Source organism: Drosophila tropicalis, unplaced genomic scaffold, assembly GCF_018151085.1.
Source record: "Drosophila tropicalis isolate 14030-0801.00 unplaced genomic scaffold, ASM1815108v1 contig_878, whole genome shotgun sequence".
In the NCBI taxonomy this organism is placed as follows: domain Eukaryota; kingdom Metazoa; phylum Arthropoda; class Insecta; order Diptera; family Drosophilidae; genus Drosophila; species Drosophila tropicalis.
In genome coordinates, this window is record NW_027173374.1 from 11039401 (window position 1) to 11064108 (window position 24708).

The following is a 24708-nucleotide window of genomic DNA, read 5'->3' on the forward strand; positions in this document are numbered from 1 at the left end:
ATGGGTGTCACTGTCCGGGGGGATGGGACTAAATTGGGAGCCCAAGTACCTAATAAATGGCAATTCATTTTTCTTCCTTTATATCGGAGCAGAAGCCGTACTATGTAGGTGGCTGCCTGACTGATGTGTGTCAGCAACTTTTGTCCTCCATAACTTTCTCGGTGCAACATTATTTAATTGAAAAGAAATAAAAATACGTTTTTGTGCCACAAACACACACACACACAAAACACACAAAGTTTTTGTAGTCACAAAAATCTAATTCAATCAACAAGCAGATAGAATAGCTCAACATTGACTTGAATTGAGCAAAAATAACAGAAAAGGAAGACAGACAAAAAGTTACACTCATCGAAAATAAATGTACCTAAAGTTTCTCATTGAAAAAGTTTCAAAGGTTCTTTTGGACAGACTAAGAGAAGTATCACTGTACATCGAATTCGCAAAAACAAAATATTTGATTCAAATTCCTTTGATTAGGCTTTAATTTCCTTACATTTATCAACAGATTTTTGAAGATATTTCTCTGTGTGTATGAGCAAAAGTTTACGACTGTCATTCGAGGCATTTTGAAAATAAATATGGGAACATATCAATTCTCGAAATAGACTCTCTTCTCTCACCCTGTCTTGGATGTTTCAGGCTAATGGATGGGAATCTAATGATGTCGGATTGCCTTGTTTGAGTGAAGGCAAAGTTTTAGCTGTTAGCTGTTGACAGTTAAATGTTTTGCCACAAATTGCATTTAATTTCAATTTAACATTGATTGCAATATTCCTGCCCACTCCCACAAAATGCCCTTGAGCCCCTTTGTTTTTCCGATTTCCTAGCCAAAAATTGTTGATACAAACATATCAGCTGGAGATTGAGAACAACATGGACAATAATGAAAGCTAGCCTGGGAAAAAGGTGTTAACAAGTGGATGTCATGTCCGAAATGGGAAAGAAGATGATACAAAGAGCCAACAACAAAACCAAATAAAAGAAAACTAAGACGAACAACACAAAAAAGTATAGAAAATACATGTCACAGAACCACAAAAAGCAATAAATAAATAAGCAACGCCCAAAGAATGAAGAATTCACGTTCCTTTGTTTGGTTTGTTCGCTTTCTGGATCTCTCTTCATTTCTCTGTTTCAGTGTGTGTATTTCTCTGTCTCTCCATCCTATCTCTATCTCTGCCTCTGTCACCGTCTGGTGTATTTTATGTCAAGCAGATTAAATACATACACACATATAGCCAAACATGGACCAAAAAGAAAAAGAAACTGGACCAGAGTCGAGTTTAACTCAAAAGTAAAACGCAACCAGAACGAAGTGGATGTAAGTGCGTGGCAGGAAAGATAAGATAGAAATGGTTTTTAAAGTGTCGAAGTGAAATTGAAAAATAGTTCTGAAACTTTTACCACAATTTAATTAGTGTCTAATATAAAATTGTTCAAATGCAACATGGACTCCTTGATGTCAACACAAATATCAGCTTTAGTTTTGCTGATGATGCAGCTTTTGCTTTATTCAACCTTATCCTTGGCTGTCAATCAACAAAATGTTGACAATTTCGATATGTCTAACCTGCTGCACTCCCGCAACAGGAACAACATCAACGCCAACCAGGACGACTTTGACATGCACTATGACAATCAGAACATGACCAATAACAACAATGAAACAAGAATTCTGCAACGTGGCAAACGTTATTTGGAATTTTCCAAGGGTTCACGTATGTCGGTGAGTATCCACAATAAATCGTAAATATTATTTCAAATTTAATTGTTTGTATTCTCTAGTGGCGTACCAATGGCAAAAATAATCTATGGAAAATTAATACCCTGTATTCCTATGGCTATGGTTTTCGTGCCAATTATCCGTTTCCTGAACCCAAAGATCAACGCAAAGATAATTTGGTATTCTTTAGACTCTTTAAGCGAGATTTATTTTCCAAACTGGAAACTGCCTTGGATGGGTAAGTTCTGGCTGTTAATGTGGGATCTTAATCCAACTCTTTTTCCTCCATTAGACATGGCTTCGATGGACGTGCCTGCTTGCTAAAATCATTCTGTACGGCCGTATATGATGTGGACAAGCCGCAGCAGAAGAGCGGAATGCTTTTTAAACTTCTTAAATTGATATTCAGGTAAATTTAAACACATGATTAGAAACAGGTATCTCTTTTTTCAAAGTAGTTCATTAGAAGTAGGGCAAGTATATATCAGGGAAGAAAAACATATCGATTAACACTTGAATGTCAATCAGTTGTTCGAAAACCAGTTTTCCATTTAACTCGGTGTTTTTAAGCCTAGCTTTTATCTATGATTTTGTCAACTCTCTTTGTTAATCGAAGAGTGACCACATTACAATGTCCACGCATCAGTTGAATTTGGTGTATCTGCTTTTGGTCAGTGTATTTGCCTATGCTTGGACACAGAATGTCACACAATTTGGCCATAATGATTCTCATCATCGAGCTAAACGTTTTCTAGACATTATAGAAACCACTCGCATATTTGTGAGTATGAAAATATTCAACTATTCCGTTTTGTGTATCGTGTCATTTTTCTCATAGTTTCGTGTAAATGGCAAAAATAATGTAATTGCCTCACCAACTGTGTGGGCTCATGGTTATGGCTTTCGTGCCAATACGCCAATATTAGTTAAGCGTGAGAATCGTCCTTTTCGCAGGGATACCTACGAATTAATGCACGAATTGATCGATCGCAGTGGTTTCGATGGCCAGGCCTGTGTGCTGAAGGCTTATTGCACTGCTCTGGCTGGGGATCATGGTCAGGGTTTTCTTTTTAAGCTCTTGAAATATATTTTTACGTAAGTGCAAACTGTTTTGTGGTTGTGGCTCTAGTACAATTATTTATCTTCTGTTTGCTAGATGTTTGTATGTATTTACATACATATGTACATATTTATATATTTATTTTTTTATTATATTTTTGTAGCCTGGAGGACCATGAGAAGCATCACATGCCCTATTTGCGTGAGGAAAACTGTGAACAAATAATGCATAGCCATTGTCCATTGAGTTTTGACAGCATATCCCCATATACTGACGATGTGTGAGATAATATTTATATATGTATATCTCAACTATTTGTGTGCGTGTGTGAGTGTGATTGTGATTGTGTACTTTTGTTTATTCTTGTGACAAAAAATAAACAAAAATCGAGATTGAATTTGAATTTGAAATGAAAATAGAATGCTGACTCTGCTTACAATAATAAAAATATCCAAATGTTTTCTTATAAATGAGCACATAAAACGGTATCTCAATTGAATTTTATCTAAAACATATATTTATGTGTTTATATATATTTTTATTCTTTATTTCATTGAGTCAACCACTACAACTTTTTATTAATAGTAAATAAAATATTTAAATAATTTAATTGTTAGTGAGCTATTAAATTAAACAAATTTAGCAATATAATCAAATATTCTTGTTGGCTGAGGGGAATAAAGGACTTTTTTGCTTAATTTTCTGAAATCTGAAATCCAACAAGACTTAATGTCCTTATAAAGAAAACTGTTTCTCTGTTTTTTAGTATCATGAGGATTGAAATTAATAATCCTTGGAATTCTCGATAGTATAGTACAGAAATTTTTTGAATCGACTGCCCTTGAGTGTGAAAAAAAATCATTTTGTTGATGATAGTTTTTATAACCATTTGTAATTTATAATTAACTTGTGCCCTTTGCAGCTTTAGCATGTTCATGGCAATCAGCATCATGCGTTTAATTGGCATTTTTATTAAACGATGCACAAAGTGTCCGCATAGAAAAAAAAAGTTAAAAAAAGGAGCAGCATATGGAGGAGAAAAAAAGTGTAGTATACTTTTTGCGGCCATTGTTGACCTCATTGCATGACAAAAGTTTCAGATGCCGCTGCTTCAGCTGCAGTTGCCGTTGCTGCTGTTTAATGTCACCAGCATGAAAATGCCAAGTGGTGTTAAAATGTTTGTGGGCGCCTTTGATGCACTTGCTCTTGTCACGCCCCCAATGAGGAACCATGCCCAACCTGTAGTTCCAGCATTAAGAATTAACTTTAATTAAGTTGAAAACATAAATTACATGCAAGCATACAATGGCATTAAAATGCACACGCACACACACACATGTGTGTACACCATCATATGTGTATACATACACACACTTTCAAGTTTGTTGCAAAAATAAAAGGCTAAAAGAGAACGAGAAAGAAAGAGCGAAGACCTGCCACAAAACCACAAAACTTGGCAAACAACTTTGTCACCAGCACACACACACACAAACATATATACAACTCTTAAATGCACGGGCACTCAACCTTAATCAAGTATTAATTATGTTGCCCCATTGCCACCTCTTACTAGTTTTATTATGTTTTTTTTTTCCTTATTTTAATATATATTTATTTATTTTTTTGTGCTTTTTTTTGCACTTGCAATTAAATTTTCCCATTTGCTGATGTTTGCATTTTTCAGTTCTCTGTCGTAATTAAAATTCATTTTCAAGTATGGACAATTGTCACTGCCAGTTGACAATTAAATGGCAAGGATAATATGACTTGGACTTTTTTTAATTGAGTTCTTAACACGCTAAAGACACCTGTCACATATTATAGAAAAAATATCGTTCCATAATAGGTTCCAATCAAAACTAAAAGTTTTAAATGACTAGATTATGTGGCGTCTATAAATAAGACTTACTTAAATTTTAATTGAGAATATAGATTTGAAAATGTAATTCATACATGTCCAGTACAGTATGTAATGTTTCACTACGTGTAGATTGAATCGAATCAATTACATTTGATATGCAAATGAGGGTGAGTGTATCTAAAGGAGGAGTCAACTTATTTGCCCATTTGGCCCCTTAACGCACACCTACGTTAATTTATTGCCATAGAATCACCGCCGCAGATATGCATGTATGTGCATATGTATGCAGTTGATTGTGCATACCAAAAAGGCGAATGCTAAATGAATACCATCTAGGATGAATCTCATATACTGGCTGTGTGAATCCATTCACTCACTTACTCACTCATTCCATTCATTAATCGTTGGCATTGGCGTTGGCTTTGGCTTTGCCACGCAAATTGATTTGATGCGTTGTCAATTAAAATGTGCAATTAATTGCATTTGGTTTGCCTTGCATTATCGAGAATGCAATTTGAAGCGAGCAAAAGCAGAGGCATCAACATTATATATGTATACACCTACTGATATTTTACATAGTAACTGACAGCCGCTGCTAATGAGCTCAGTTAGCCAATTGAGTTTGTGGCCATGAAAGTTTCATGTGTGTATGGGTGAGTGTGGTTAAGAGTACGTGTGCATGTTGCTAAATTAAACCGTCTATGATATCGCGTATACGCAATTAGTTAGACAAACGTTGATTGTCATATATAGCAGAACATTTAAATGAAGCCATATTACTAATTTATGAGGCAATATTTTTGCAATTAAACTAAAACCTCTTTAAAATGCAATGAATTGTATAGCGACGCCAGGATGTTCCTTTAAGGATTTCTTACTGTGCAGTAGAAATTACGATAATGACTAATAATAAAGGATATTAAAAACATATGGGATCAAGGCGATTGGAAACTAAAGCCAATTAGATGAAAAAAATGTCAAGTTTTCGTTGTAAAATATCAGAATTTTGTATATTTATGTATGTATGTATGCAAGTCCTTCACCCTACTTCGTCTCTATTTCAGCAAATTAGTTCAAGGATTAGTAAAATAAAACTAACGTGCCACGGATTTCCTTAGCCGCTTTGTTGACTCTCTACAGAGAGATGAGTTAAAGAAGATTCGAAATCAGTTGAAGGGCTGTAGGTGCAGGCAAAGCAGAGAGAGAGAGAGAGAGACGAAGAAGAAGCATGTCACAATTTCCCAATTAGCTACTCATTGAGATAAATTTCTTATGCAAATGATGACAAGGCCAAGTTGGAATACAACTGAAGCATTTGGCTAAGGCGCTGATGTGGCATCGGCACATCCCATGCGCAACTGGGAGTTAGGGACCCCAAAAACACTGCCAACCTGGCAACGGACAGACGAACTGAGTGACATTGAATGACTTGCGTTAGGTGAGGGTGAGGGTGAGGATGAGGATGCGGATGATGACAAAGATGCCGCTGTTGCTCCCGTTGCTGTTGGCTCACTCTCCCTAATTGGCTGCTGACATTTGCCAGAGCAACAACAACAACCAGCAAGAACAAGCACAGAAAGCAGAGCAAATTTGACATAATTAAAATACTGACGACTGGCAGCAAAACATTTTCCAAATGAAATGCGAGACGATGATGGAGATGGCTTAGATAGAAATAGAAACGGTGGAAAACAGAGAAACAACATTTCTCGTCCACCGTCTTTTTATCTCCCCTTTTTCTCTGTCTTTTTTTCTGTTATTTGTGCTAATTTCCTTTAAGTGATTAACTCAGGGCGCTAATTCTGAGAATCAACTGCTCCACATTCTTACTTATTTTTCAAGTATGTTTGTTTATAGAAGGGTACCGTTAGCAGTTCATTGAACGGACTGAAAACCATACTTAAATATATCTCACCGAAGCTTGTCAGTTTTGAGGGCATTGGCTTGGCACAAAAGCTGCTAATTGATAGATCATGACTCTTATCGAATCAAACTAGTATCAATGAACGAATTGGTCATGGCAAGGTATGAGTTTATTTTCAAAACAGGAATTGTTTCAATTGGGTTAGTGGACTTCAAAACAAGGTTCACCATGAAGAGCAGGTTCAAGAGTGAACTAAATATAAGTTTAAAACAAAATAATACCAAGTGGAAAGTAGAGAACGGGGAGCCTTAATGGAAAATAACTACCTGTTTACTATAAGCCAAAAAGAAATATTTATCTTGCTATTAAAATGTCAAGTTTTTCTTGGAAAATATTTTATTCATAATACATATTTTAATCATTTTCTCACTTTTTTGCCAATTATTCTACTGAAAACAAAAACCCATTGAGAGAGATCTTCTCCTTCTTTATATTCTTCCTTTTTTTGTGGTTTTTAACTCTGCGACATATTTACTTTGCAAAACTTTGCTTTGCTTACTTACTCAAAGAACAGGGGACTCTCTATATACAAAAATTGTTCATACGCCATGTTGGACACTCCTGGCACCTAGAACACAAATTGCACTTATTAAAGTTTGACTGGTACTTTATTTTTCCTTGCCTTGTAAAGGGATAGAATGGGTGAAAATGACTGCTGGTTGAAGAAAAGTTTTTGTGGAAACAAAAATTAAACGTTGCTTTTGTGTGTGCCATGATAATTGGGAACAATAGAAGTCGACGACGACGACGTAGAAGGCAGAGAAAATAAAAAGGGAGAGAGATAGAGGAGAAATGGAGTTGAGATTGGGTGGGAAGAGTACATGTTAATGCTTCCGCATTTGTGTTCAGCTGCAACATTGCACCAATATACATACAACTACAGAATGTGTCTACATGTCTGTGAGTGTGTGTTTCTGTATGTATGTGTGTGTGTGTGTGTGTGTGTCCCTGTACACATGTAGAAGTTTGTTTGCCAAGCGACATTCACGCCTCGCTGCTCTTTTTACATGCTCTGCATGTTGCCTGCGGGCATTAAGTGTGATTTTATGCGATTTGTAGCAGGCAAACACCCGCCTTACCCTTGCCACAAAAACCAACTACACCTACTTCCTCAATGCTAGAAAGAAAAAACCACAGCAGCAGCTACGACGGCAACGGCAGCGGCAGCAGCAGCATGCAACCTTCCTCTTGGCTCTGCTAATTTACATTTGACAAATGTTTTGCATGGTACAAAATTTTTCGCCACTGCTGCGACAACTACGACGACTGCGTCTGCTGTTCGTTAGCCATTCCCTACCTTTTCCCTGCACACCATTCTGCCCCATAATCACCCATCTACTGTAACTCCTGCATTTGTTTTCATTTGCTTTTCCTATGTTGACATTGTTTACAGTTCAACTTGGTTAAAAAATTAGTAAAAATCGCAAAAAGCACACACAGAGAAGAGAAACCCACCAAAAAAAAAAACAAAAACAAAATAGAAATTTACATTTTAGCAAATTTCGATTGATGTTTATCTTCCTGCACCGTCACATCCCGGCTATAATTGCGGTAACGATTTAGCTGTGTCTATATGCATATCGGTAAAAGCCAGTGACAAACTAGAGCCTAAAAGTCTCATTCCACAAATCGTTTATAAGCCCATAAAGTGTGTGTTAATCTGAGCCATAAATATGATTCAATCACTCATATGATTTTTAGTTTAAGAGCTATTTAAAGTATATTATTAACTAGCATCTTCTAGCAAATCCGCTCCTGTCACAAGAAAAGTGCTTCAGTGACAATTTCTTTTACAAACTAGAAAAATAATTTACCAGCCGACTTGAAGAGCACTTGCAATGGCAATTGCAATTTTAGACATTGACAGATCACTTAGCCAGCATGAAGTCAGAAGTTGTCTTTCTTTGTATTCTACTTGCTCTGGGAAAACTTTGTGTTTCCACTAACCTGAAACGAGCCAAACGAGTTGCCCTGTTTGATGGTCAAGGTGTCAATAAAGTAACCAAAAGAAAAACTATTATTTAATGATATTAATAAAATGTATTCCTTCTCTTGATTAGTTTGTCATGGGCTTTGCCTATCCCGTGCCACAGGAAGATAAGAAGCAGTCATTTTGGGGTTTCGTAAATTACCAACATCAATATCAACCCGCCAATGCACCAATTTGGTGGTGGAGTTTTTGGAATACTTCAACATTTGTGTCCACAGCTAGGGAATGGCAAAATAGTCTATATACAGATGAGTCACGTTCTTGGATTTATGATGTCATTGAAACGGGCCTAGAACAGTGAGTTTGTTAATCAGCAACTGAACTCATTTTAAAGAATGATCTATTTTATAGATTGAATTTTGGTGGAGATAGTAAAACTTGTCTGCTAAGAGGCATCTGTGAGATAAGCCAATTACCTTTTCAAAATGATGACATATTCACCGAAATTTTTAATGCTATGCTAATGTAAGTTAACAACCACTTTAAAAAGTTATTAGTCACTCTACTAAGTTCAAATTAGACCCACTCTGGATAATGTGGCCGATAGATATCTACATGCTCGAGATGCAGGACGTGCTGGAGCTGATTGCATCAAAACATATGGCGAATGCGATTTAAAAATTTGGCATTGGCTTAATAAAATTGTAAAAATGACGAATTGAGAATTAAAAGAAGAGATTTTTTGGTATTTTTCTAAAACTTTTATTCATTTTGAAATGGTTATGCCTGCGGGTTTGGGCTATTAAATTAGCTTGTGCTTATATATTGCTCTCCAAGATATATCTTGTTGACAGTCACCTGCACATACATATGTGTATATTTACCTGATTTTAGTGTAATTGTTTATATGGTTTATCAAAAATGCCCGCAAGAGCTTGGTGGTTGTCTCTCAGCAGCAGGAAAAATAAACATTTTACCATCTCTCTTATTGGAAATTATGAGTCTTGTTGCATTGAACCACCATGCCTGTGGGCCAGTTTACTGATCATTCCAATTCCATGCGCATTTAGCACCTTTTAAAGACCTCTTTAATTGACACCAAAAACGAAACGAAACGAATTGAAACGAGTTAACGACACTCAATTGGGTGCTAATTGTACAATTAAACATAGCTGACCGACGCCTCGGTGCGTCGGTTGGGTCAGGTGGCCAGGCGTTCTGGCCGGAGGCTATGTTTCGGATTCGGATTTGGTGCTGGCCATCGTCAGTGGAATTCAGTTTAGCTCTGACAGTTAATGGCATCAACATATCGTTAAAAGAAGAATTAAGAGAAAAACCCCAACTAAAATTTGCCATACGCCGAATCCATTGTCCGTGTAGATACTCTCTCTCTCTCTGTCTCGCTTTTAATGTCGTCTCACTCTAATGGTAATTATCTGCTTCATAAATTTGTGTTCAATTGCGCTCGAGGCATTGGGAGAGTGGACGCGTTTTAATTGTGATGGCCCGTCATGTCGGTCGGCGGTGAAAGGGCAAGCGAATGGAAAGGGTCCACGATGAGAGTGGACTAAATTTTTCCTTGTCGAATTCTGTTATTGTGGCAAATTGCATTAATTTAACGCATGATTGGCAATGTTGGCAATTGGAAGCTTTTAGTGTATGAAAATTTTCCTTTTTGGCAATACCATATACTCTGAAATGTGAAATTTAAATTACTTAATTACACTAGTGAACATAAAACATGAAAATATGACTGACTGAACTCTGTTATTTACAAGTCAGAGACCACATGAACTAACAATACCACTTTCTATTTTCTTTTATGTATCAGATTTGAAAATGAAACAGGAACACTGAATTTTTGTTTACCAGTGAAAATTCATTAAAGAAAAAGAAAAGGTAAAGCCATAAAAATGGCAAAAGCCATCAAAGTAATTGGATGTGGAACGGCGACAGTCATTTGTATGCTACTTTTGCTATTGGTCCTCCGTCTGGAAAAGGACAAGCAAGAATTAACCGAACCACCAACACACTCCGACCCCAACTCTAGGGCAAATGAGTCAATGTTGTCAATGCGTCATCAGCTTCTTCAACTGCATCGCCAGAAACGATATCTTCTCTTCCCCGAGGGCACCTCATTCCAATTGGTGTTTGACTTAATTATAGGCATTGTAGACTATGAGAATTATGCCATTCTAGGCGTAACATGTGCCGTAGCCTGGGAGCTACCAAGCAAACCGCCCAGCGAGCTGATTGAAAACGTGCTTACCCGCATCACAGACGGCACCATAGGCACTGTACGGCGCAATGGCAGTGTCGGCCAGACAGATGAGCAGGCGGTAGATGAGGTGGAGGAGAGCACCAATCGAATGTCAGCGAATCGGCAGTCCTTGCACGCACAGGCCACATCACCACCACCACCATTGACATATGCCTCCAATGACCATAGCAAGTACAGCTACTATACGAATATGGAACGCAATTCTGCATCTTCTCCATATGCAAATGCAAATGCAAATGGACAGCAGCAGCGACAGGCGGCAATATCCGCTAATTGGCATGCGCGACAGTCGATGGCAAAGTGGCAGCAGGCTGGGAATCCTTCATCTTCACCTCAAACTCCGAGTCCATTACGTTCCCAGTGGTCGAAGGACAATTGGTGGGAGCGCAACAGAGTGCGGGTAAGGCAAAATTGGCGTGAAAATCAACGTACATGGAGCACTTATGAGCAGCCAACATGGCGGTAAGTAAATACTAAATACAAAACTACAAAATGTTGAAAACGAAATGATTTTTGATATATTGTTTCTTAAAAGGGTTACTAACTAGAAATATTCTTTAAATTTTTAGCTATAATTATACACCGAGACCCCGTCCTCGTCCACTGCTGCAGAGGGCACCTAAACATCACATTTATCCTGTTTTTGGCAAGAGACGACGCCGACGTCGACGTAGTCTGACATTGACAGAGGGACAGAGTATGGATCCTGCCTTTGAACGCCTTCACTTGCTTGAACATCTCAAGTCGCGTGAATTGCTATTTGGCAAAATCGAACGTTTGTATAAAATGTGCGTATACGTAATATATATATATATATAAAACACTCGCACCATAATTATTATTCAACTGACTACTTTAAACCACTAGGCGACAGCTCAATGGCACTGCCTGTGTGCTACGTGCTCTATGCGAATCCTCGCAACGACATCAGCAAGTTAGAACTAAGAGGATGGCTAATAAGCCGCAAGGCTTCATAATGGAAGTGCTGTCGGCTATCTTTCAGCTGCCACATATAGATGATGTGAATGAAATGAATGGGACATTGGAGCACTTTATCTCACCGCATTACCTGGAGGCCCACCAGCAGCAGGGCAATTGTCGTAATGTCTATGGTGATTGTAATAATACATTTTGGTTGGATTAAAATTGGAAGTCGAAATCTAAGCTGATTCATTTTTGAAGGGTGTACTTAAAAACCACAAACATTGGCTGTTGACATTTCTCAAAGATTTAGTTAACTTATTTAAGATGTTAGCTGTTGAAAGCATTCCTCCTTAAGGTTTCAAGTTTATTCTCAATTGAATTTGTTGACTAGCGATCGTGTTACTCTAACTCTGGTTTACTCTTTGTCTTTGAGATAGTATGCCACTTTCGAGATAGAAAAGAACTGCGGAGAAAATAAAAAATAAAACAAAGGGTCGTCAGAATAGAAAAAGTTGCTTGGCATGAAAAAGTAATTTGAACCTTTAAATAGACCAATGAGCGAAGCGCACAAAACAAAAGTCGAAAAGTGTGAAAACTAATGAAAGACATAGACGAGATGAGACGAAAGTGGTGGGTTAGGTGGGATGGGTATGAGATGCTGGCAAGAAGCACCAAGAGGAAGAAAGAAAGTTTCGTTCACAATTAACAAGCCAAGAAGCTAGCAAGCCGGAGAGAAGCATGAAACTTTTTCTGACAACACTGACAGTTGGCGTATGGACCAGTCGTGGACCGCAAGTTAAGGAAATGTGCGTCAATGGCAGCAGCAGTAGGAAGAAGGCAAGATTTCCAGCGAATTCTCCAGTCAAGAACTATTTTTCGCCTGTGGTGATGGTGGTGGTTGTTCTGTTGGTGTTAACGTTCTTGTTGCCGCCAAGCTTCAGTTATGGCAATGATTTGAAAGCGGGCCTAGAGCTGCCTCAAGTCGAGCAGCCATCATCTGCATTCCCCTCATCAACATCATCATCATCATCGTCCCTCGACCAACTCATCGAAGCAAAGCTGAATGAGTCGATGTCGTTGTCAACCGGCAGTCAAGCGAAAGAGCTGTTGTCGAGGAAACGACGTTATTTGGTATTTCCGGAGGGCAGCTCCTTTCAGATGGGTAAGTTGATGTCCTTGTCGTCCTTTTCCATGGTGTGCCATGCTAAATTACATGCCTCGCTTCTTGCCACACACACATACAGTTTACGATGAAATCGTTGGAGTTGTAGACCACACAAACTATTTGATTTTGGGAATCACAGTGGCTTTGGCTTGGGAGTTGCCCAGCAAGCCGCCAAGTGAAGAGCTTGATGATCTCTTGACCAAGCTGGAAGATGGCACCATCGATATTAGTCGAAATGATACAATTTCCAATATAACCTATGTGGATGAGACGACCACAGTCAAAGCAACGACACCCAACTATATCAATTTGAATGGCAAGAAACCGATAAGCAATTCCTATTACAGCTCTTCGCCCATTCTCTTCCGTACACCGATGCATCCAGCATATTCGTATAAAGACAGCTATTACAGTCGCCCCATAGGTGGCAGACGTAAGGATAATCACTTCTACTACCACAGCAGTCCAAGCTATAGTCCTAGAAATCCATTCATGAAATGGTCAAAACCACAACCATTTAATCAAAATGCCGGCTCTCGCTATCCTTACTGGGCACTGCCATCTAAATGGACTTCAAATCAACGTCTGGGCCAAAGGCGTCAAGACACTAGCACAAGCAGGCCAACAACTAGTAAACCCAAACGTAAACCACCTCAGGCAGCTCGTCATCATCGTATATATCCGGTGTTTGGCAAGCGTAGCATTCCAGATGCCAATAATCCACATCAACGTCATCGCCGGAGTGGTGTCACCATGTCTAAGCATGACCATAAGGATGATGATATTAGCAAGTTGGAACGTTTGCAAATCAAACATCATCGCAATACTCGTCAAGCATTATATGAACGCATTGAAAAGTATTTAGATAAGTGAGTAGTGAAATAATTTAAACAAATGTCGTATAATCTTATTTAACCATTTCTATTCTTTGTTTTAGGCGTGGCAGCCATGGCCAACATTGTGTTTTACGGGCTCTCTGTGAGACAGGACAAAAATCGCACGAACAAGAGCCTGGTTCTTTTGCTGGCGAATTAATGCGTGCCATTTTTACCTTACCCGAAGCCCTGGAGAACGAACCCGTAGCCTATCGAGATACACACTATGACAAAGCCCATGCCCATACAGGTGATTGCGCAAAACTCTATCCAGAGTGCAAACAATCCATGTGGGAAGCTCAGTTCATACAATAAATAAAGAAGCCAATTGTTTTTAATGTAGTTTACATTCATTCATTGCCATTTGCCTGACAAAAACCAGGCTAAAATGTTAAATTTGCACTGATCCCGAAACTGACGATCACAGTCGTCGGGATTCATCCGCATCGTCTTGCTATAATCATCATCTACGCCCGATATGGTTGGCAATCTAAGGGATATTAATAGGTCATTAGAAAACATTTGCGATTAGTTTAGAGATAGTAAACTCACGTAAAAATTAGCCGAACAATATCCTGAATCATGGAATATCCTTGGGGTAATAGCAAGCGTTTGCTATCGCAAATAGCCCGCATGACACAGGCTTTGGTATTCATACCAAAACTACAAAGAAAGGAAAACTCTTTTATTACCAAATGCCTGCGAGAGATTTGTTAATCATGTCATACAGCTTGCTGAATCCTTCAAATTGTTCAAACAATTGTCGACGATCCCGATGTCCATGATAATGGCGTGAGTCAGCGACTTCCTCAAGATCTGGATAACTAATATGCTCATAGGTTGCCATATCCGGATCATAAGGATCATGGGCTTCATTCTCTGTGGATCTATACCATCTTCTATTCCATTTGGTCGATTCAGTGGTCCACTTACTCCACTTTCCGGGCTGCCTATACTTCTCGTACTTCTGTACAGCTGGCGTCCAATTCTCATAGCGCTGGCCGTACTTGGCCCACTGGGCCCACTTTTCTGGTTTCACATAAGTCGGTGCCGCTGGCCTTAAATCAATCCGCTGATGCAATCTTAGGGGTTTGGGTTTCTTTAGCGGTGTGGCCTTAAAACGCCAATTCGTTCCTGGTATCCACACATAAGTAGGCTCTGTTGTGGTCTTTGGTTTTGGTGTCGTTGTCGTCCGCGGACGAAAACGTTTCGGATACACATCCTCACGACTGGAGGGCACTGGATAATAGCAAGCCTCCTCAATGTTCATGGCCACACCAGATGGATATTGTGCCAATAAACCCTTACTAAAAGATCCAGTAAATTTCAAATTGGATCCTTTGGGAAAGAGCACAAAGCGCTTCTGACGCGAAAAAACACGCTCAACAACATGATTTAGTTCTGTACAATTCTTTTGGGCCAAAACATTTAAGGCCACAAATTCAAGAATGACAATCAAGAAGACTTCACAACGCATGACTGAAGCAAACTGATTGAGATGTCCAGCAATGAAGATAACTAGTTAGCTTCAATTGATATGATCCCCAGGTGTCAATTATTGTTCAAATATGTACTGCATTTAGGTATTTGATCAACAGAATGCTATGTGTAAAGTAGTTCACCTGATATTCTGTTTAATACTCAATTAAGTTAGAAAGTTTACCTAAGTTAATCATGATAGGTAGTAACTGGCACTGGAAATCATATATGTATATAGTTCTCACACAAAAACAGACAAATACCTAATTCAGTTTTAATTACAACGTTTTGCCACTCAAAAGCCAAATTAATAGATTCATATTACATTTACTTTTCAATTCTTTAGAACATTCATTGGCCTCCTTGCTCATCACCTCTGAATAAACATCCTGCAATCCATCTATGCGTGGCATTCTGCAAATATAGAAAAATGTTGTTTACTTTAGTCATTAAAAATGCGAAAGGATAACTCACGTAAAAACTATCCTTAGCATATCGTGTAACATGGAGTATCCTGGCGGTAATAATAAACGTTTACTATCGCACATTGTACGCAATATGCATGACTTGATATCAAAGCCAACCCTGGGAAATTTCAAGAGAACTCATCAGTAAATATTTATACATCTTATTTGGATATATGTACCTACAATGAGCTGAGTTGACTGAAGCGTTCAAACAATTGCCGACGATCACGATGACCTGGATAATGCTGATGATTTTCATATCTTTTCCAATCGGGTGTTGAAGTTGTCCATTTTGACCACTTTGTCTTGGGTTGCCATTCTGTTTCATATTTCTTCCACTTTGGTGCTTCCGTTGTCTGCCACTTGGTTTCGTATTTATTCCATTTTTGCCATTTATATGGATTGGCATAGTTGCCATCATCCCAGCGATGCGTTTTTAAGGGTCTGTTTCTCCATTTGGGTTTTGGCAATGTTTTGGCCTTGAAGTGCCAATCTGTGCCAGGTATATAGACAATTGAATCGGGCAATACTTCTGGCTTCTTAGTTGTCGTTTTTGGCAAATAACGCTTGGGATAGATATCATTTATAGTGCCCGGTACAGGAAAATAGACAGCCTCCTCTAATACAAATGAAACACCTGAAGGGTAGGCTGAAATTAATCCTGTGGCAAGAGAACATGTGAACTTTAAAAACGATCCTGGCGGAAATAAAAGAGCCCTTCGTTTGCGCGTAAAAATTCTAGTTACTATAGACTGTAATTGCGATTGCTCATTAGATTTTAAAGAGCACCCTGCTGTTGGCCCTTGGCCATGGCCCAAACATGGACATAGCAAAAGGGAAATTATAAATATCTTGACAGCTAACATCTGCAAGTGCCGGCGACCCAATTCTGTGTGCCATGATGGCAGTTGAGGTGAAATTATTTAAATTATCTGACAATCACCTTTTTTTTTCTTACTTGGTACTGTGTCGACAATGTAAATGAATTGCTTCAATATTTATTTAGAACGAATTGATGTCTTGATTTAACCCAATTGTGGCAACATTCGGGACTTTAGTAGCCCAAACCCAAATCAGTTGAAGAGTCAGATTCGGGCTTGGCAGTTCGTTTAGAAAGATGTTTACTAAATGGACTTCAATATTATTACATTTACTCACAATTTTTTGTCATTCTTGTAGAACTTTACTATGGCCAGCTTCATCTAATTTGGGTGTAAGTGATCTTCTCTGTAGGCATCGGAATAATTTTAATTGGGGTTTGTTTTTACCCTTCAGCTGACTTATTCCGTTTCAGTGCCTGTTTCAGAGTTCTATCCAGAACGTCGTATACTCATAGATTGGTGCTTTGCCGTTTCCTATACGTATCCCAGCAATTTAACATCGTTCTATAGTATACCAATTTGGCCTGGATTTGCCAATTATCAGGCAAAGCGTGAATTGCCGCGTCTAGATCATACTGATGAAAATTTCTATACCAAATACGGACATGATCGATTAAGTGGATTACATCCCAAAGACTTTTCAGCTGGTCAACTTTATGGCTTTTTGGAGGATACCTTGAGGGATTATGGCTTTCATGATACCTGTCTGCTGCGTAGTGTTTGTGAATTGGCCCGACATCCCTTTGACGACAACCATCGGCATATGTTCAGCGATATTATCACTTTTGTGTTGAGGTGCGTTTCCTTACAATTGATTGATTGATTGAACAAATTTAACAATAAAGTTGCGACTTCTTTTTTCAGTCCTTCACAGCATGAGGGTTTTTTGCCCACTGAGCATGTATATCAGAAGGTCTACGAACAGGCTGAAAGCAATGGCTTTCTGGGCAAAAACTGCCAGCAATTGTATTCAATGTGTCGCCACGATATCTTAACACTATTAAGCAAAGTATTGGTTGACTAAAAAGTGAATAAAACGAAAAAAAAAAGACAAAAAAGTGGAAACCAAACATGTAAATTGTAAATTCAATGCGTTTCATTAGCAACTAATTATACCAGCAAGTCTAACATCATCTCATGTCATCGCATTATTCACCTCTTGTCACAACAAAATGTATCTTCATGAGGTTCACTTCATCTGCGTTCTACTTTGGTCGGTCCACTTGGTTTCGGCAGAATGGCCCTTATTCTTTCCTGCCTCTTCGGTGTATCAGGTTACATCATCATTGTCAGTGCCAGTGGTTATACCTGGACGTAAACTCTTCTGGGATTGGGGTCTACAAATGAACTATGCATTTCCAGCGAAACCTTCTGCATTCTATGCAGCCACCATTTGGCCAGATGAGTTCTCCCGCCGACACAAGCGTCATCTTATCAACGAGACAAGTAAATATACACCGAGTGGTTCATTCACTTCATCGAACATCCATCCCAGTGATTTCACCGCAGGTGAATTGTATGAAAATCTAGAGAATATACTTACACGCTACGGTTTCGATGAGTCCTGTCTTTTGCGCAGTGTTTGCGAACTGGCTCGGCATCCATTTCACAATTCTGAGGAAAATATACTCACAGCTCTATTGACCTTTACATTGACGTGAGTAGGAAAAACACAAAACTTTAACCTATTAACTGATTCTGGTACATTTTTCTAGCCCTTCTCTGCATGAGGCTTTCGCTCCTCACGAGAGTTTATATCGGCAAGTCTACGAAAAGGCCGAACAACTCGGATTTCTGGGCGAGAATTGTGAGCAAATTTATTCTGAATGTCAAGTGGATTTTCTAAGCGGAATTAGCAAACTTTTACATTGACATTAAAGTTGTCGAAGTGTTTTAAAAATAAAGTAAAATTATTGAGTTTAATCTTTAAAGCCAATGTGAAATAAAGGCCGAAAAAGCTCAATATTTATATTGTGGAATCATGAATCTGAGTGCAGTAAAATTTATGAATTTAAGAAACTTGGCAATTAAAACGTATTTTTATTTACATAACAACAAGATTTATTTCATCTAACCAGTCTAGTAATTATACTCAATATGTCCAATTCACATTTGGGATATGAACGTTGGCAATCACCGCCAAGGAAACCAATTTGCTCGGCCCGTTCATATCTTTTTCGATAGAGTTTTTCCCTATCACTAAATCCTTCATGTTGTGAGGGTCTGAAAAGAGATATTTTGTCAATTAGTTATTGCTTGAGAAAGCTATGGCAAAGTTAACTTACGTTAGCAAGAACACAATGATCTGTGTAATTAAATTATATTTGTGACCTTCAGCAAAAGGATGTAAGGCTAATTCGCAGACACTGCGTAGTAAACAGGACCTATGGAAACCATAGTCTGGGAGCAAACGCTCAAGGCCCGCGTACATCTCACCAGCTGTAAAGTCTTGTGGATGAATACCTTCGTTTAGTAGATCATTGGGCAAAGGCATCCCATAGTCAAGTTGCCGTTTGTGTCGGCGTGCCAACTCATCTGCCCATATGGTTGCATTATAGAATGACGCTGGATCATAGGGCAAATTGTAGTTCATCTGGAAACCCATGTCGGCGAAAACCTTAGTTCGAACAGGTAAATCCAGTGGCATTGATAGAGACGAGGTTAATTGTAGAACTGTCGAGGATGGGAACAATAATATACCATGTGTGACGCGTATGTGACTGATGCTCGAGATGATTATTAAGAGGACCAAACTGGTCACAAAGTTTTCGTTGTGTTGCTTAATGCGATGCATGGCGATGTGTGTGAAGAAGTGACAGTGGGCACTCGCGCCAGAAATCCGGGACTAGGTTTTCATTGTTTATTTGGGTCTTTAATTAAGACAAACTGTTAATAAGCAGAGCATTGACCAGATCTATGCGTGAACACCAATTAGAACCGTAAAAAGACAACAAAAAATTAATAAATATGTCAAAAAGTGGAACGCATGCGCAACGCCGAAGTTGCTTTAGAAGCGTGACTGAAAGGAATCTGAACAATTAAGTCTTTCTGACAGACCATAAAAGACATTATGGCCATACTCCACACCATGGAATTGGTAGATTTCAGAGTATAAAGTCATAGAGAGTGCATAGTGGATCCCCTGCTTTGGAAGTGTCAATTTGTTTGGTCAACAATTGTTACATTGGACTTTTCAGTTCTCTGATTGTACAGCGGTAGATTTGGCCACAGTTTGCCATGTGCACTAAAACAAACAGGTCGGATTATCAGCAGGTTGTTGCCATCATTTTGCTGACCATATGCAGCATTGCTTTGGTGACAGCCCAGCAAAGAAATAGCTCCATCTCGAATGCGACTGCGAGTCAAAGACTTAGTCGGCAGAAGCGTGTGGCCATCTATAATGGCCAGGGTGTAGTCAAGGTAAGGTTAAGCTCAGCCACACACACGAGACAACAATATCGAGTTATCGAATTATTTCTTTTTGGAAAAGTGGGTCGCTAGTATAGCTCATCCCGTGAAGCAGGCCGATAAGACCCAATCCTTTTGGTGGTTCTACAATGTACAAGGCCAATGGATTCCCACCACAATACCAATTTATTGGTGGAGTTTCTGGAATACGACAGCCTTCGTGTCCACAGCTCGCGAATGGCGCAAGGATATGCAGACAAGTTTGCGAAGTGATGAAACACGATCTTGGATCTATGATGCCATCGAAACTGGAATGGAACAGTGAGTTCAAGAGGAGCAAAGGATTCTTCAACCTTAACAATAAGTTTTTGCATTTCTACTCCTCAGGTTAGATAAGGATAATGGAGCAACTTGTCTGCTTAGAGGCATCTGTGAGATAAGCCAAACGCCCTTTGAAAAAGGAAATGTTTTTGCCGAAATACTCAATGCAGTTTTGATGTGAGATTTTTTCGTTATTCTCCTTTTACTTTATTCTCATAATCTCTTCATCTAGACCCACTTTGGACAATGTGGCCGAGAAGTATCTTCATGCCCGAGATGCAGGCAATGGAGGTGCCGATTGTAGAAAAACCTATGGAGATTGTAGTCAAAAGATCTGGAATTGGATCACAAAAGTAACGAGATCACCATTTTGATTAAGAGTTGAAGAGAAAACCAAATACCAAATAAACATCTCTCAGGGCATATATTTTTCCAAATAAAAGTCGGTTCATTGATTTAATGGTTTTTGTAAGAAAAAAACTTTCGTTCACGTCGGATCAATAAAAAGAAACTTCTTCTTATTGTTACATCCATAAATTTTTTTCTCAACATTAGCGTTATGAGAGACAGCTCAACTTTTGATCAAAGCCGCTTATTTGAATCCCTCTTCGTTTATACTAATTACTTCAGTTTGTTTTGCTCGGCTCGCTTACGAAATTCAACCCACGCTTCACACAACATTGGCTTCCTCCAGCAGATGCATTCACTCAAAGGGGCAACACCGGGTTTCAGGCGGCGACATTCGGAGAATGACGGATAGGGAGTCAGCGGTTTCGCACAATGGCTCGGCCCCCTCGCTCTGAAACAACTGGGCGGAATACGTCCCGACATGTGGCACTTACGCTTCAATCGTGGACATTTGAGAAAGGAACGATCTTGGCACGGCTCCGGCTGAGGGCAAGCAGTCTTTGGCTTATTGTGCTTACGACGTCTTAGAGGTGGCTGTTCGGATTGCACGTGGCAGCATGTCTTCTTTGGCTTGATCTGAAGTGGAGGACAAGACACCCAGGTCTGCCAGTATCTCCGCGCCGCCTTGTCCGACTCTACGTAATAAATGTCGTCAAACCGCGGATTGTAAGGGCAATGTGGTTCCTCGTCGTCACAGAAGGGATTCAACCACATGGACTTAAACTGCGCCTTGACCTTGCGCGGTTCCGGTTTCTTGCCCATCATCTCTGGCTTGCCACATACGAAGGATACCTTTCCGCAGCTGGTCGGCTTTTTATCGCAACTCGAGGACATGCGAATGCAGTGGGTAACGAACGGAAACTTACGAGTTGCGAGATTCCGGGGGAGTGCATGGCGAGCCATGCGTAGAGAAAGGCGACTCATTGCAACTGATTAATTTATATTGAAAGCAAAGGCTATCTTCAATTTGGTAACCAAAACAAACCGAAAGTTTTTTCTTTACTTAACTGTTTTTTTTTTTTTTTTTAATTTTGAAAAGCCAGGTTAAAAACAAGGACGAAAAATATATTTTTATGGATTGAGGGGCGGAACGATCTGTTTAGCCGAAAGACCGAATAATACTAAGCAGTATTATAGGTCTATAGCTAACTAACCCTGTTTTCACACTTGACAATAAATTTCATGGCTAACTTGATAATCTTGTTTATTCATTATTTTTTTGAACGTTGAGTTAGAAAATCAAGAACTCTATAGGGACACGTAACAGCATAGAAACGTTCACAATCCTTGATGTCCAACCTGTGCTTATATTTGGGATCATCGATTACATTTTCGGGTATCCTGGAAGGAATAAACAAATAAATGAGAACATTTCTCGCGATGTTATTTTGATGTTTGGTTTACGTTAATATAATCCGCATTAAGTCTTCCATAAGGAAACCATCATCATGTTGCTGATTCACTCGAGCTCTTAATTCACACATGGCACGTTTAATACAAGATCGTAGGTCTAACTGAAAGCTAAAGATATCATCATTTCTGAGTCCGAATATGGATAACTTTTTTACAATCTTACAAATGTCCCATGGCCTCAAATTGATCATAAATATCTCGACGTTCTCTATAGTCTCGATTTAGTTTCCAAGTCGGTACATGCAACCAGGAATCATAGACTTCATCGTCATTGTCAGTATTCCAAGTCGCCGAAGGCTTGCCCAAATGCCAGGGAGTTTTATAGAAGTTGTTGGTTGAAATTCTGTTGGTCTTATAGCTTGTAGAAGGATTCTCGTCCACATGCCAAGGAGTTTTATAGAAGTTCTTTGATGACATTCTGTTTGTCTTATAACTCGTAGGAGGATTGTAGCCAGCATATGGATAATAGGGTTCACTTCCACTTCCCATCCGATAACCATACCAATCCCAACGTGGTTTTGGTTTCATTGGCAACATTGGCATCTTTGCCTTAGGTTTTAAGTGCCTATGGAGAATCGTTGGCTCCCATCCGTGTATAGAATCGGGCAATGGTACGTACATATCAAACTCTAAACTGTACTGCAAACCACTTGGACGTCCACCTAATATTAGTTTTGTAAGAGCAGCCGTTAAAAGTAGGGCAGCTTTATCGGGGAATATAAGTCCACGAACACGACGGGATAAGAATTTCGTTTCGGTAACTGTTGAAGACGTTAGATTGGCCAAACTTAGGCAGTTGGTCAAGACCAAAGCTAAAATAGGCCTACACCACCACCTCATGGCAACGAACTCCGATGACAACTGAAAATAAACTGAACCCCAAACGAAATACCTACATCAGAAAATTAACACTAGCTTACAGATGTGCGCTAATTACAACAATGTTAATTATCCCGAGCTCTTGAATCAAAAAGTAGAACTACCAATTAAGTATAAACACAGATCAAGTTTCTTTAATCCAAATACTGCATATATACACAAACAAAAGGGGACAAATCCCGAGAGTTTAAACATTTAAACTTGTTTGTGGTAGAGTTTTCCAGATGGTTTTTCATAGGTCTCATGTGTAAGGTAATTTTTGTTGTATATTTATATTTAAATCAAATCCCATATCAAAAAAATGGTTCATATTCGTTTTTGAGTACTACATATTAAATAAGGTTTTCGAGACTTTAATGGATTGAAAGTTGGATTGGGGTTTATTTAAAAGGGTTTATTTTAAACATAAACCTCATTTTCTCGATAAAGGTAACCTGTAGAAGTTGCTCATTTTCGTTTTCAAATAAATTTTCATCAAGTAGGCCAAGACAAAATTCAATTTCGATCAAGTTGGCCATGACAAAATTTGAACTACAGATTTTGGTAAGGTAAGCAAGTAATTTCTATAGATTCGTCATAAGTTTTACAAGTTTCGTTCGTTTCGGCTGCTCTCTAAACAAATACTCATAGTATAGTTTTAAAAAAATTACATAAATTATTTTCGTAGTAGTTTATAAACCAAATTTGCAGCGTTTAACTATGGTGAATGTTCAGGGTTCGCCTAAGGTGGTGATTAACCGTTGCATGGAGTTGTTGCATTCTCGGATCGCCGGCGCCCAGACTCGTCACATTGGAAAACGTATTGTGCCCCAGGCCATCCAGCGAGCCAGTTCGTACGTCTATCTGGCCAGGGAGCAGCTAGACAGGGAACGTGAAAAAAGCGAAATGTATCAAATAAACAAACGACGCTCCATGTGGGACCAGGATGACTCGGTCGAGCGTCGACAGAAAATGGAATCTAAATGGCACCAACATCGTTTGGATGATATCTTGTATAAAAAACAGGATATGAAACAACGGACATATGATTGTACTTGGGTGAATTTCCCGGAAACTATGGTCGTCAAGCCGAAACGTCAGGTTGTAAACCTTGCCATTGTTAAGAATCAATTGCCAGCTGTCATGTGTCGTCGTCGCACTCGTGATGAGCGTCCGGAGACTGCCAAGCCGTGTGGTGACCAGGCCCGTCAGTTTATTAGTCAATGGGACAACAATAATGCCATGGTCAATCGCAATCGTTTTGGCCGTGCCGCAAACAATTGTCCACCACCAATAATGACCCGTAGTGCCGTGGAAATGGGGCGCGATCGTTCGACCCAATTCTACTACTAAGTTGCAAGTAACTACCTACCGAGGGCGCCATGTGGAGGTTTCAAATTATAGCAGTTCTTTTAGTGATCGCTTCGTCCTTCCATTACATTGGCAGTTAATATTCACAGATAATTAGACTTGCCAAACACTGGCGAATATTACATAAGACTGACCTCAAATTCCAAGTGTATAATGTAAAAGTCTTAAACAAATACATATTGTATTAAACAAATGTCAAAATCAAATACAAAAGTACTCTCATAGATATTTTAGTATCCCTTTAGGCAACAACGTAAAGAAAATTCGAAATTTTGTACAAAAAAAAATCAATGCCTCAATTTAGTAATATTTTCTGCTTAAGTCTTCTAGTAAGATGTTTGGGCACTCGCAAGGGT

The 24708-nt window shown here is 39.1% G+C and overlaps 12 protein-coding genes across 13 annotated transcripts; 8 read left to right on the forward strand and 4 right to left on the reverse strand.

Annotated features, from left to right (window-relative positions):
* The first annotated feature begins 1564 nt into the window (after nt 1-1564).
* Nucleotides 1565-3070, forward strand: LOC137583838 (uncharacterized). The gene is made up of 4 exons (XM_068298988.1): nt 1565-1729; nt 1789-1964; nt 2019-2135; nt 2950-3070. Exons 1-4 carry the CDS (start codon nt 1565-1567, stop codon nt 3068-3070), a joined length of 579 nt encoding a protein of 192 aa, XP_068155089.1.
* Nucleotides 3071-8452: 5382 nt separating this feature from the next.
* LOC137583839 (uncharacterized) lies at nt 8453-9223 on the forward strand. Its single transcript, XM_068298990.1, has 4 exons — nt 8453-8569; nt 8632-8858; nt 8913-9026; nt 9082-9223. The coding sequence occupies exons 1-4, from the start codon at nt 8453-8455 to the stop codon at nt 9221-9223; spliced, it is 600 nt and encodes a 199-aa protein (XP_068155091.1).
* A 1078-nt stretch (nt 9224-10301) lies between these two features.
* Nucleotides 10302-11941, forward strand: LOC137585361 (uncharacterized). The gene is made up of 3 exons (XM_068301110.1): nt 10302-11244; nt 11352-11570; nt 11650-11941. Exons 1-3 carry the CDS (start codon nt 10415-10417, stop codon nt 11924-11926), a joined length of 1326 nt encoding a protein of 441 aa, XP_068157211.1. The 5' UTR covers nt 10302-10414; the 3' UTR covers nt 11927-11941.
* Nucleotides 11942-12401: 460 nt separating this feature from the next.
* On the forward strand, nt 12402-14061 carry LOC137585468 (uncharacterized). The gene is made up of 3 exons (XM_068301254.1): nt 12402-12868; nt 12951-13740; nt 13809-14061. Exons 1-3 carry the CDS (start codon nt 12445-12447, stop codon nt 14059-14061), a joined length of 1467 nt encoding a protein of 488 aa, XP_068157355.1. The 5' UTR covers nt 12402-12444.
* A 39-nt stretch (nt 14062-14100) lies between these two features.
* On the reverse strand, nt 14101-15223 carry LOC137583842 (uncharacterized). The gene is made up of 3 exons (XM_068298993.1): nt 14475-15223; nt 14299-14409; nt 14101-14236 (listed from the first exon to the last, which is right to left on the reverse strand). The coding sequence occupies exons 1-3, from the start codon at nt 15221-15223 to the stop codon at nt 14101-14103; spliced, it is 996 nt and encodes a 331-aa protein (XP_068155094.1).
* Nucleotides 15224-15503: 280 nt separating this feature from the next.
* LOC137583843 (uncharacterized) lies at nt 15504-16558 on the reverse strand. The gene is made up of 3 exons (XM_068298994.1): nt 15876-16558; nt 15700-15810; nt 15504-15639 (listed from the first exon to the last, which is right to left on the reverse strand). The coding sequence occupies exons 1-3, from the start codon at nt 16556-16558 to the stop codon at nt 15504-15506; spliced, it is 930 nt and encodes a 309-aa protein (XP_068155095.1).
* Nucleotides 16559-16809: 251 nt separating this feature from the next.
* Nucleotides 16810-17597, forward strand: LOC137583847 (uncharacterized). The gene is made up of 3 exons (XM_068298997.1): nt 16810-16905; nt 16968-17368; nt 17438-17597. The coding sequence occupies exons 1-3, from the start codon at nt 16810-16812 to the stop codon at nt 17595-17597; spliced, it is 657 nt and encodes a 218-aa protein (XP_068155098.1).
* Nucleotides 17598-17745: 148 nt separating this feature from the next.
* On the forward strand, nt 17746-18445 carry LOC137583848 (uncharacterized). Its single transcript, XM_068298998.1, has 2 exons — nt 17746-18230; nt 18289-18445. The coding sequence occupies exons 1-2, from the start codon at nt 17746-17748 to the stop codon at nt 18443-18445; spliced, it is 642 nt and encodes a 213-aa protein (XP_068155099.1).
* A 182-nt stretch (nt 18446-18627) lies between these two features.
* Nucleotides 18628-21866, reverse strand: LOC137584592 (uncharacterized). 2 transcript variants are annotated; one of them, XM_068300061.1, is made up of 3 exons: nt 21577-21866; nt 18859-19190; nt 18628-18796 (listed from the first exon to the last, which is right to left on the reverse strand). In XM_068300061.1, the coding sequence occupies exons 1-3, from the start codon at nt 21601-21603 to the stop codon at nt 18640-18642; spliced, it is 516 nt and encodes a 171-aa protein (XP_068156162.1). In that variant the 5' UTR covers nt 21604-21866; the 3' UTR covers nt 18628-18639. The 2 variants fall into 2 exon arrangements, with proteins under 2 accessions (XP_068156162.1, XP_068156161.1); XM_068300060.1 differs by having other exon boundaries at nt 18859-19246.
* LOC137585835 (uncharacterized) lies at nt 19811-20711 on the forward strand. Its single transcript, XM_068301810.1, has 4 exons — nt 19811-19993; nt 20064-20302; nt 20369-20479; nt 20535-20711. The coding sequence occupies exons 1-4, from the start codon at nt 19811-19813 to the stop codon at nt 20674-20676; spliced, it is 675 nt and encodes a 224-aa protein (XP_068157911.1). The 3' UTR covers nt 20677-20711.
* Nucleotides 21867-21921: 55 nt separating the features above from the next.
* Nucleotides 21922-22963, reverse strand: LOC137583849 (uncharacterized). Its single transcript, XM_068298999.1, has 3 exons — nt 22287-22963; nt 22115-22231; nt 21922-22051 (listed from the first exon to the last, which is right to left on the reverse strand). Exons 1-3 carry the CDS (start codon nt 22961-22963, stop codon nt 21922-21924), a joined length of 924 nt encoding a protein of 307 aa, XP_068155100.1.
* Nucleotides 22964-23595: 632 nt separating this feature from the next.
* Nucleotides 23596-24565, forward strand: LOC137584503 (uncharacterized). Its single transcript, XM_068299926.1, has one exon. It carries the CDS (start codon nt 23702-23704, stop codon nt 24332-24334), a length of 633 nt encoding a protein of 210 aa, XP_068156027.1. The 5' UTR covers nt 23596-23701; the 3' UTR covers nt 24335-24565.
* Nucleotides 24566-24708: the final 143 nt, after the last annotated feature.

Coding starts and splice junctions, on each gene's coding strand:
- LOC137583847 (XM_068298997.1), top strand. CDS start 16,810: ATGTTTACTAAATGGACTTCAATATTATTACATTTACTCACAATTTTT. Junction 16,906..16,967: donor CAGCTTCATCTAATTTGGGT/GTAAGTGATCTT, acceptor TTTACCCTTCAG/CTGACTTATTCCGTTTCAGT. Junction 17,369..17,437: donor ATTATCACTTTTGTGTTGAG/GTGCGTTTCCTT, acceptor TTCTTTTTTCAG/TCCTTCACAGCATGAGGGTT.
- LOC137585468 (XM_068301254.1), top strand. CDS start 12,445: ATGAAACTTTTTCTGACAACACTGACAGTTGGCGTATGGACCAGTCGT. Junction 12,869..12,950: donor GGGCAGCTCCTTTCAGATGG/GTAAGTTGATGT, acceptor ACACACATACAG/TTTACGATGAAATCGTTGGA. Junction 13,741..13,808: donor ATTGAAAAGTATTTAGATAA/GTGAGTAGTGAA, acceptor TCTTTGTTTTAG/GCGTGGCAGCCATGGCCAAC.
- LOC137583838 (XM_068298988.1), top strand. CDS start 1,565: ATGTCTAACCTGCTGCACTCCCGCAACAGGAACAACATCAACGCCAAC. Junction 1,730..1,788: donor CCAAGGGTTCACGTATGTCG/GTGAGTATCCAC, acceptor TGTATTCTCTAG/TGGCGTACCAATGGCAAAAA. Junction 2,136..2,949: donor CTTCTTAAATTGATATTCAG/GTAAATTTAAAC, acceptor ATATTTTTGTAG/CCTGGAGGACCATGAGAAGC.
- LOC137585835 (XM_068301810.1), top strand. CDS start 19,811: ATGTGCACTAAAACAAACAGGTCGGATTATCAGCAGGTTGTTGCCATC. Junction 19,994..20,063: donor ATGGCCAGGGTGTAGTCAAG/GTAAGGTTAAGC, acceptor TTTTTGGAAAAG/TGGGTCGCTAGTATAGCTCA. Junction 20,480..20,534: donor ATACTCAATGCAGTTTTGAT/GTGAGATTTTTT, acceptor CTCTTCATCTAG/ACCCACTTTGGACAATGTGG.
- LOC137583839 (XM_068298990.1), top strand. CDS start 8,453: ATGAAGTCAGAAGTTGTCTTTCTTTGTATTCTACTTGCTCTGGGAAAA. Junction 8,570..8,631: donor ATGGTCAAGGTGTCAATAAA/GTAACCAAAAGA, acceptor TCTCTTGATTAG/TTTGTCATGGGCTTTGCCTA. Junction 9,027..9,081: donor ATTTTTAATGCTATGCTAAT/GTAAGTTAACAA, acceptor AGTTCAAATTAG/ACCCACTCTGGATAATGTGG.
- LOC137583849 (XM_068298999.1), bottom strand. CDS start 22,963: ATGAGGTGGTGGTGTAGGCCTATTTTAGCTTTGGTCTTGACCAACTGC. Junction 22,232..22,286: donor TTTGAGGCCATGGGACATTT/GTAAGATTGTAA, acceptor TGATATCTTTAG/CTTTCAGTTAGACCTACGAT. Junction 22,052..22,114: donor TTAATGCGGATTATATTAAC/GTAAACCAAACA, acceptor TATTCCTTCCAG/GATACCCGAAAATGTAATCG.
- LOC137583842 (XM_068298993.1), bottom strand. CDS start 15,223: ATGCGTTGTGAAGTCTTCTTGATTGTCATTCTTGAATTTGTGGCCTTA. Junction 14,410..14,474: donor TTTGAAGGATTCAGCAAGCT/GTATGACATGAT, acceptor CTTTCTTTGTAG/TTTTGGTATGAATACCAAAG. Junction 14,237..14,298: donor ATTGTTCGGCTAATTTTTAC/GTGAGTTTACTA, acceptor AATATCCCTTAG/ATTGCCAACCATATCGGGCG.
- LOC137585361 (XM_068301110.1), top strand. CDS start 10,415: ATGGCAAAAGCCATCAAAGTAATTGGATGTGGAACGGCGACAGTCATT. Junction 11,245..11,351: donor TATGAGCAGCCAACATGGCG/GTAAGTAAATAC, acceptor TTAAATTTTTAG/CTATAATTATACACCGAGAC. Junction 11,571..11,649: donor ATCGAACGTTTGTATAAAAT/GTGCGTATACGT, acceptor TTAAACCACTAG/GCGACAGCTCAATGGCACTG.
- LOC137583848 (XM_068298998.1), top strand. CDS start 17,746: ATGTATCTTCATGAGGTTCACTTCATCTGCGTTCTACTTTGGTCGGTC. Junction 18,231..18,288: donor CTATTGACCTTTACATTGAC/GTGAGTAGGAAA, acceptor ACATTTTTCTAG/CCCTTCTCTGCATGAGGCTT.
- LOC137583843 (XM_068298994.1), bottom strand. CDS start 16,558: ATGTTAGCTGTCAAGATATTTATAATTTCCCTTTTGCTATGTCCATGT. Junction 15,811..15,875: donor TTCAGTCAACTCAGCTCATT/GTAGGTACATAT, acceptor GAAATTTCCCAG/GGTTGGCTTTGATATCAAGT. Junction 15,640..15,699: donor ATGCTAAGGATAGTTTTTAC/GTGAGTTATCCT, acceptor CTATATTTGCAG/AATGCCACGCATAGATGGAT.
- LOC137584592 (XM_068300060.1), bottom strand. CDS start 21,634: ATGAGTCGCCTTTCTCTACGCATGGCTCGCCATGCACTCCCCCGGAAT. Junction 19,247..21,576: donor CCCCCGGAATCTCGCAACTC/GTAAGTTTCCGT, acceptor CATCCTCGACAG/TTCTACAATTAACCTCGTCT. Junction 18,797..18,858: donor ATCATTGTGTTCTTGCTAAC/GTAAGTTAACTT, acceptor ATCTCTTTTCAG/ACCCTCACAACATGAAGGAT.
- LOC137584503 (XM_068299926.1), top strand. CDS start 23,702: ATGGTGAATGTTCAGGGTTCGCCTAAGGTGGTGATTAACCGTTGCATG.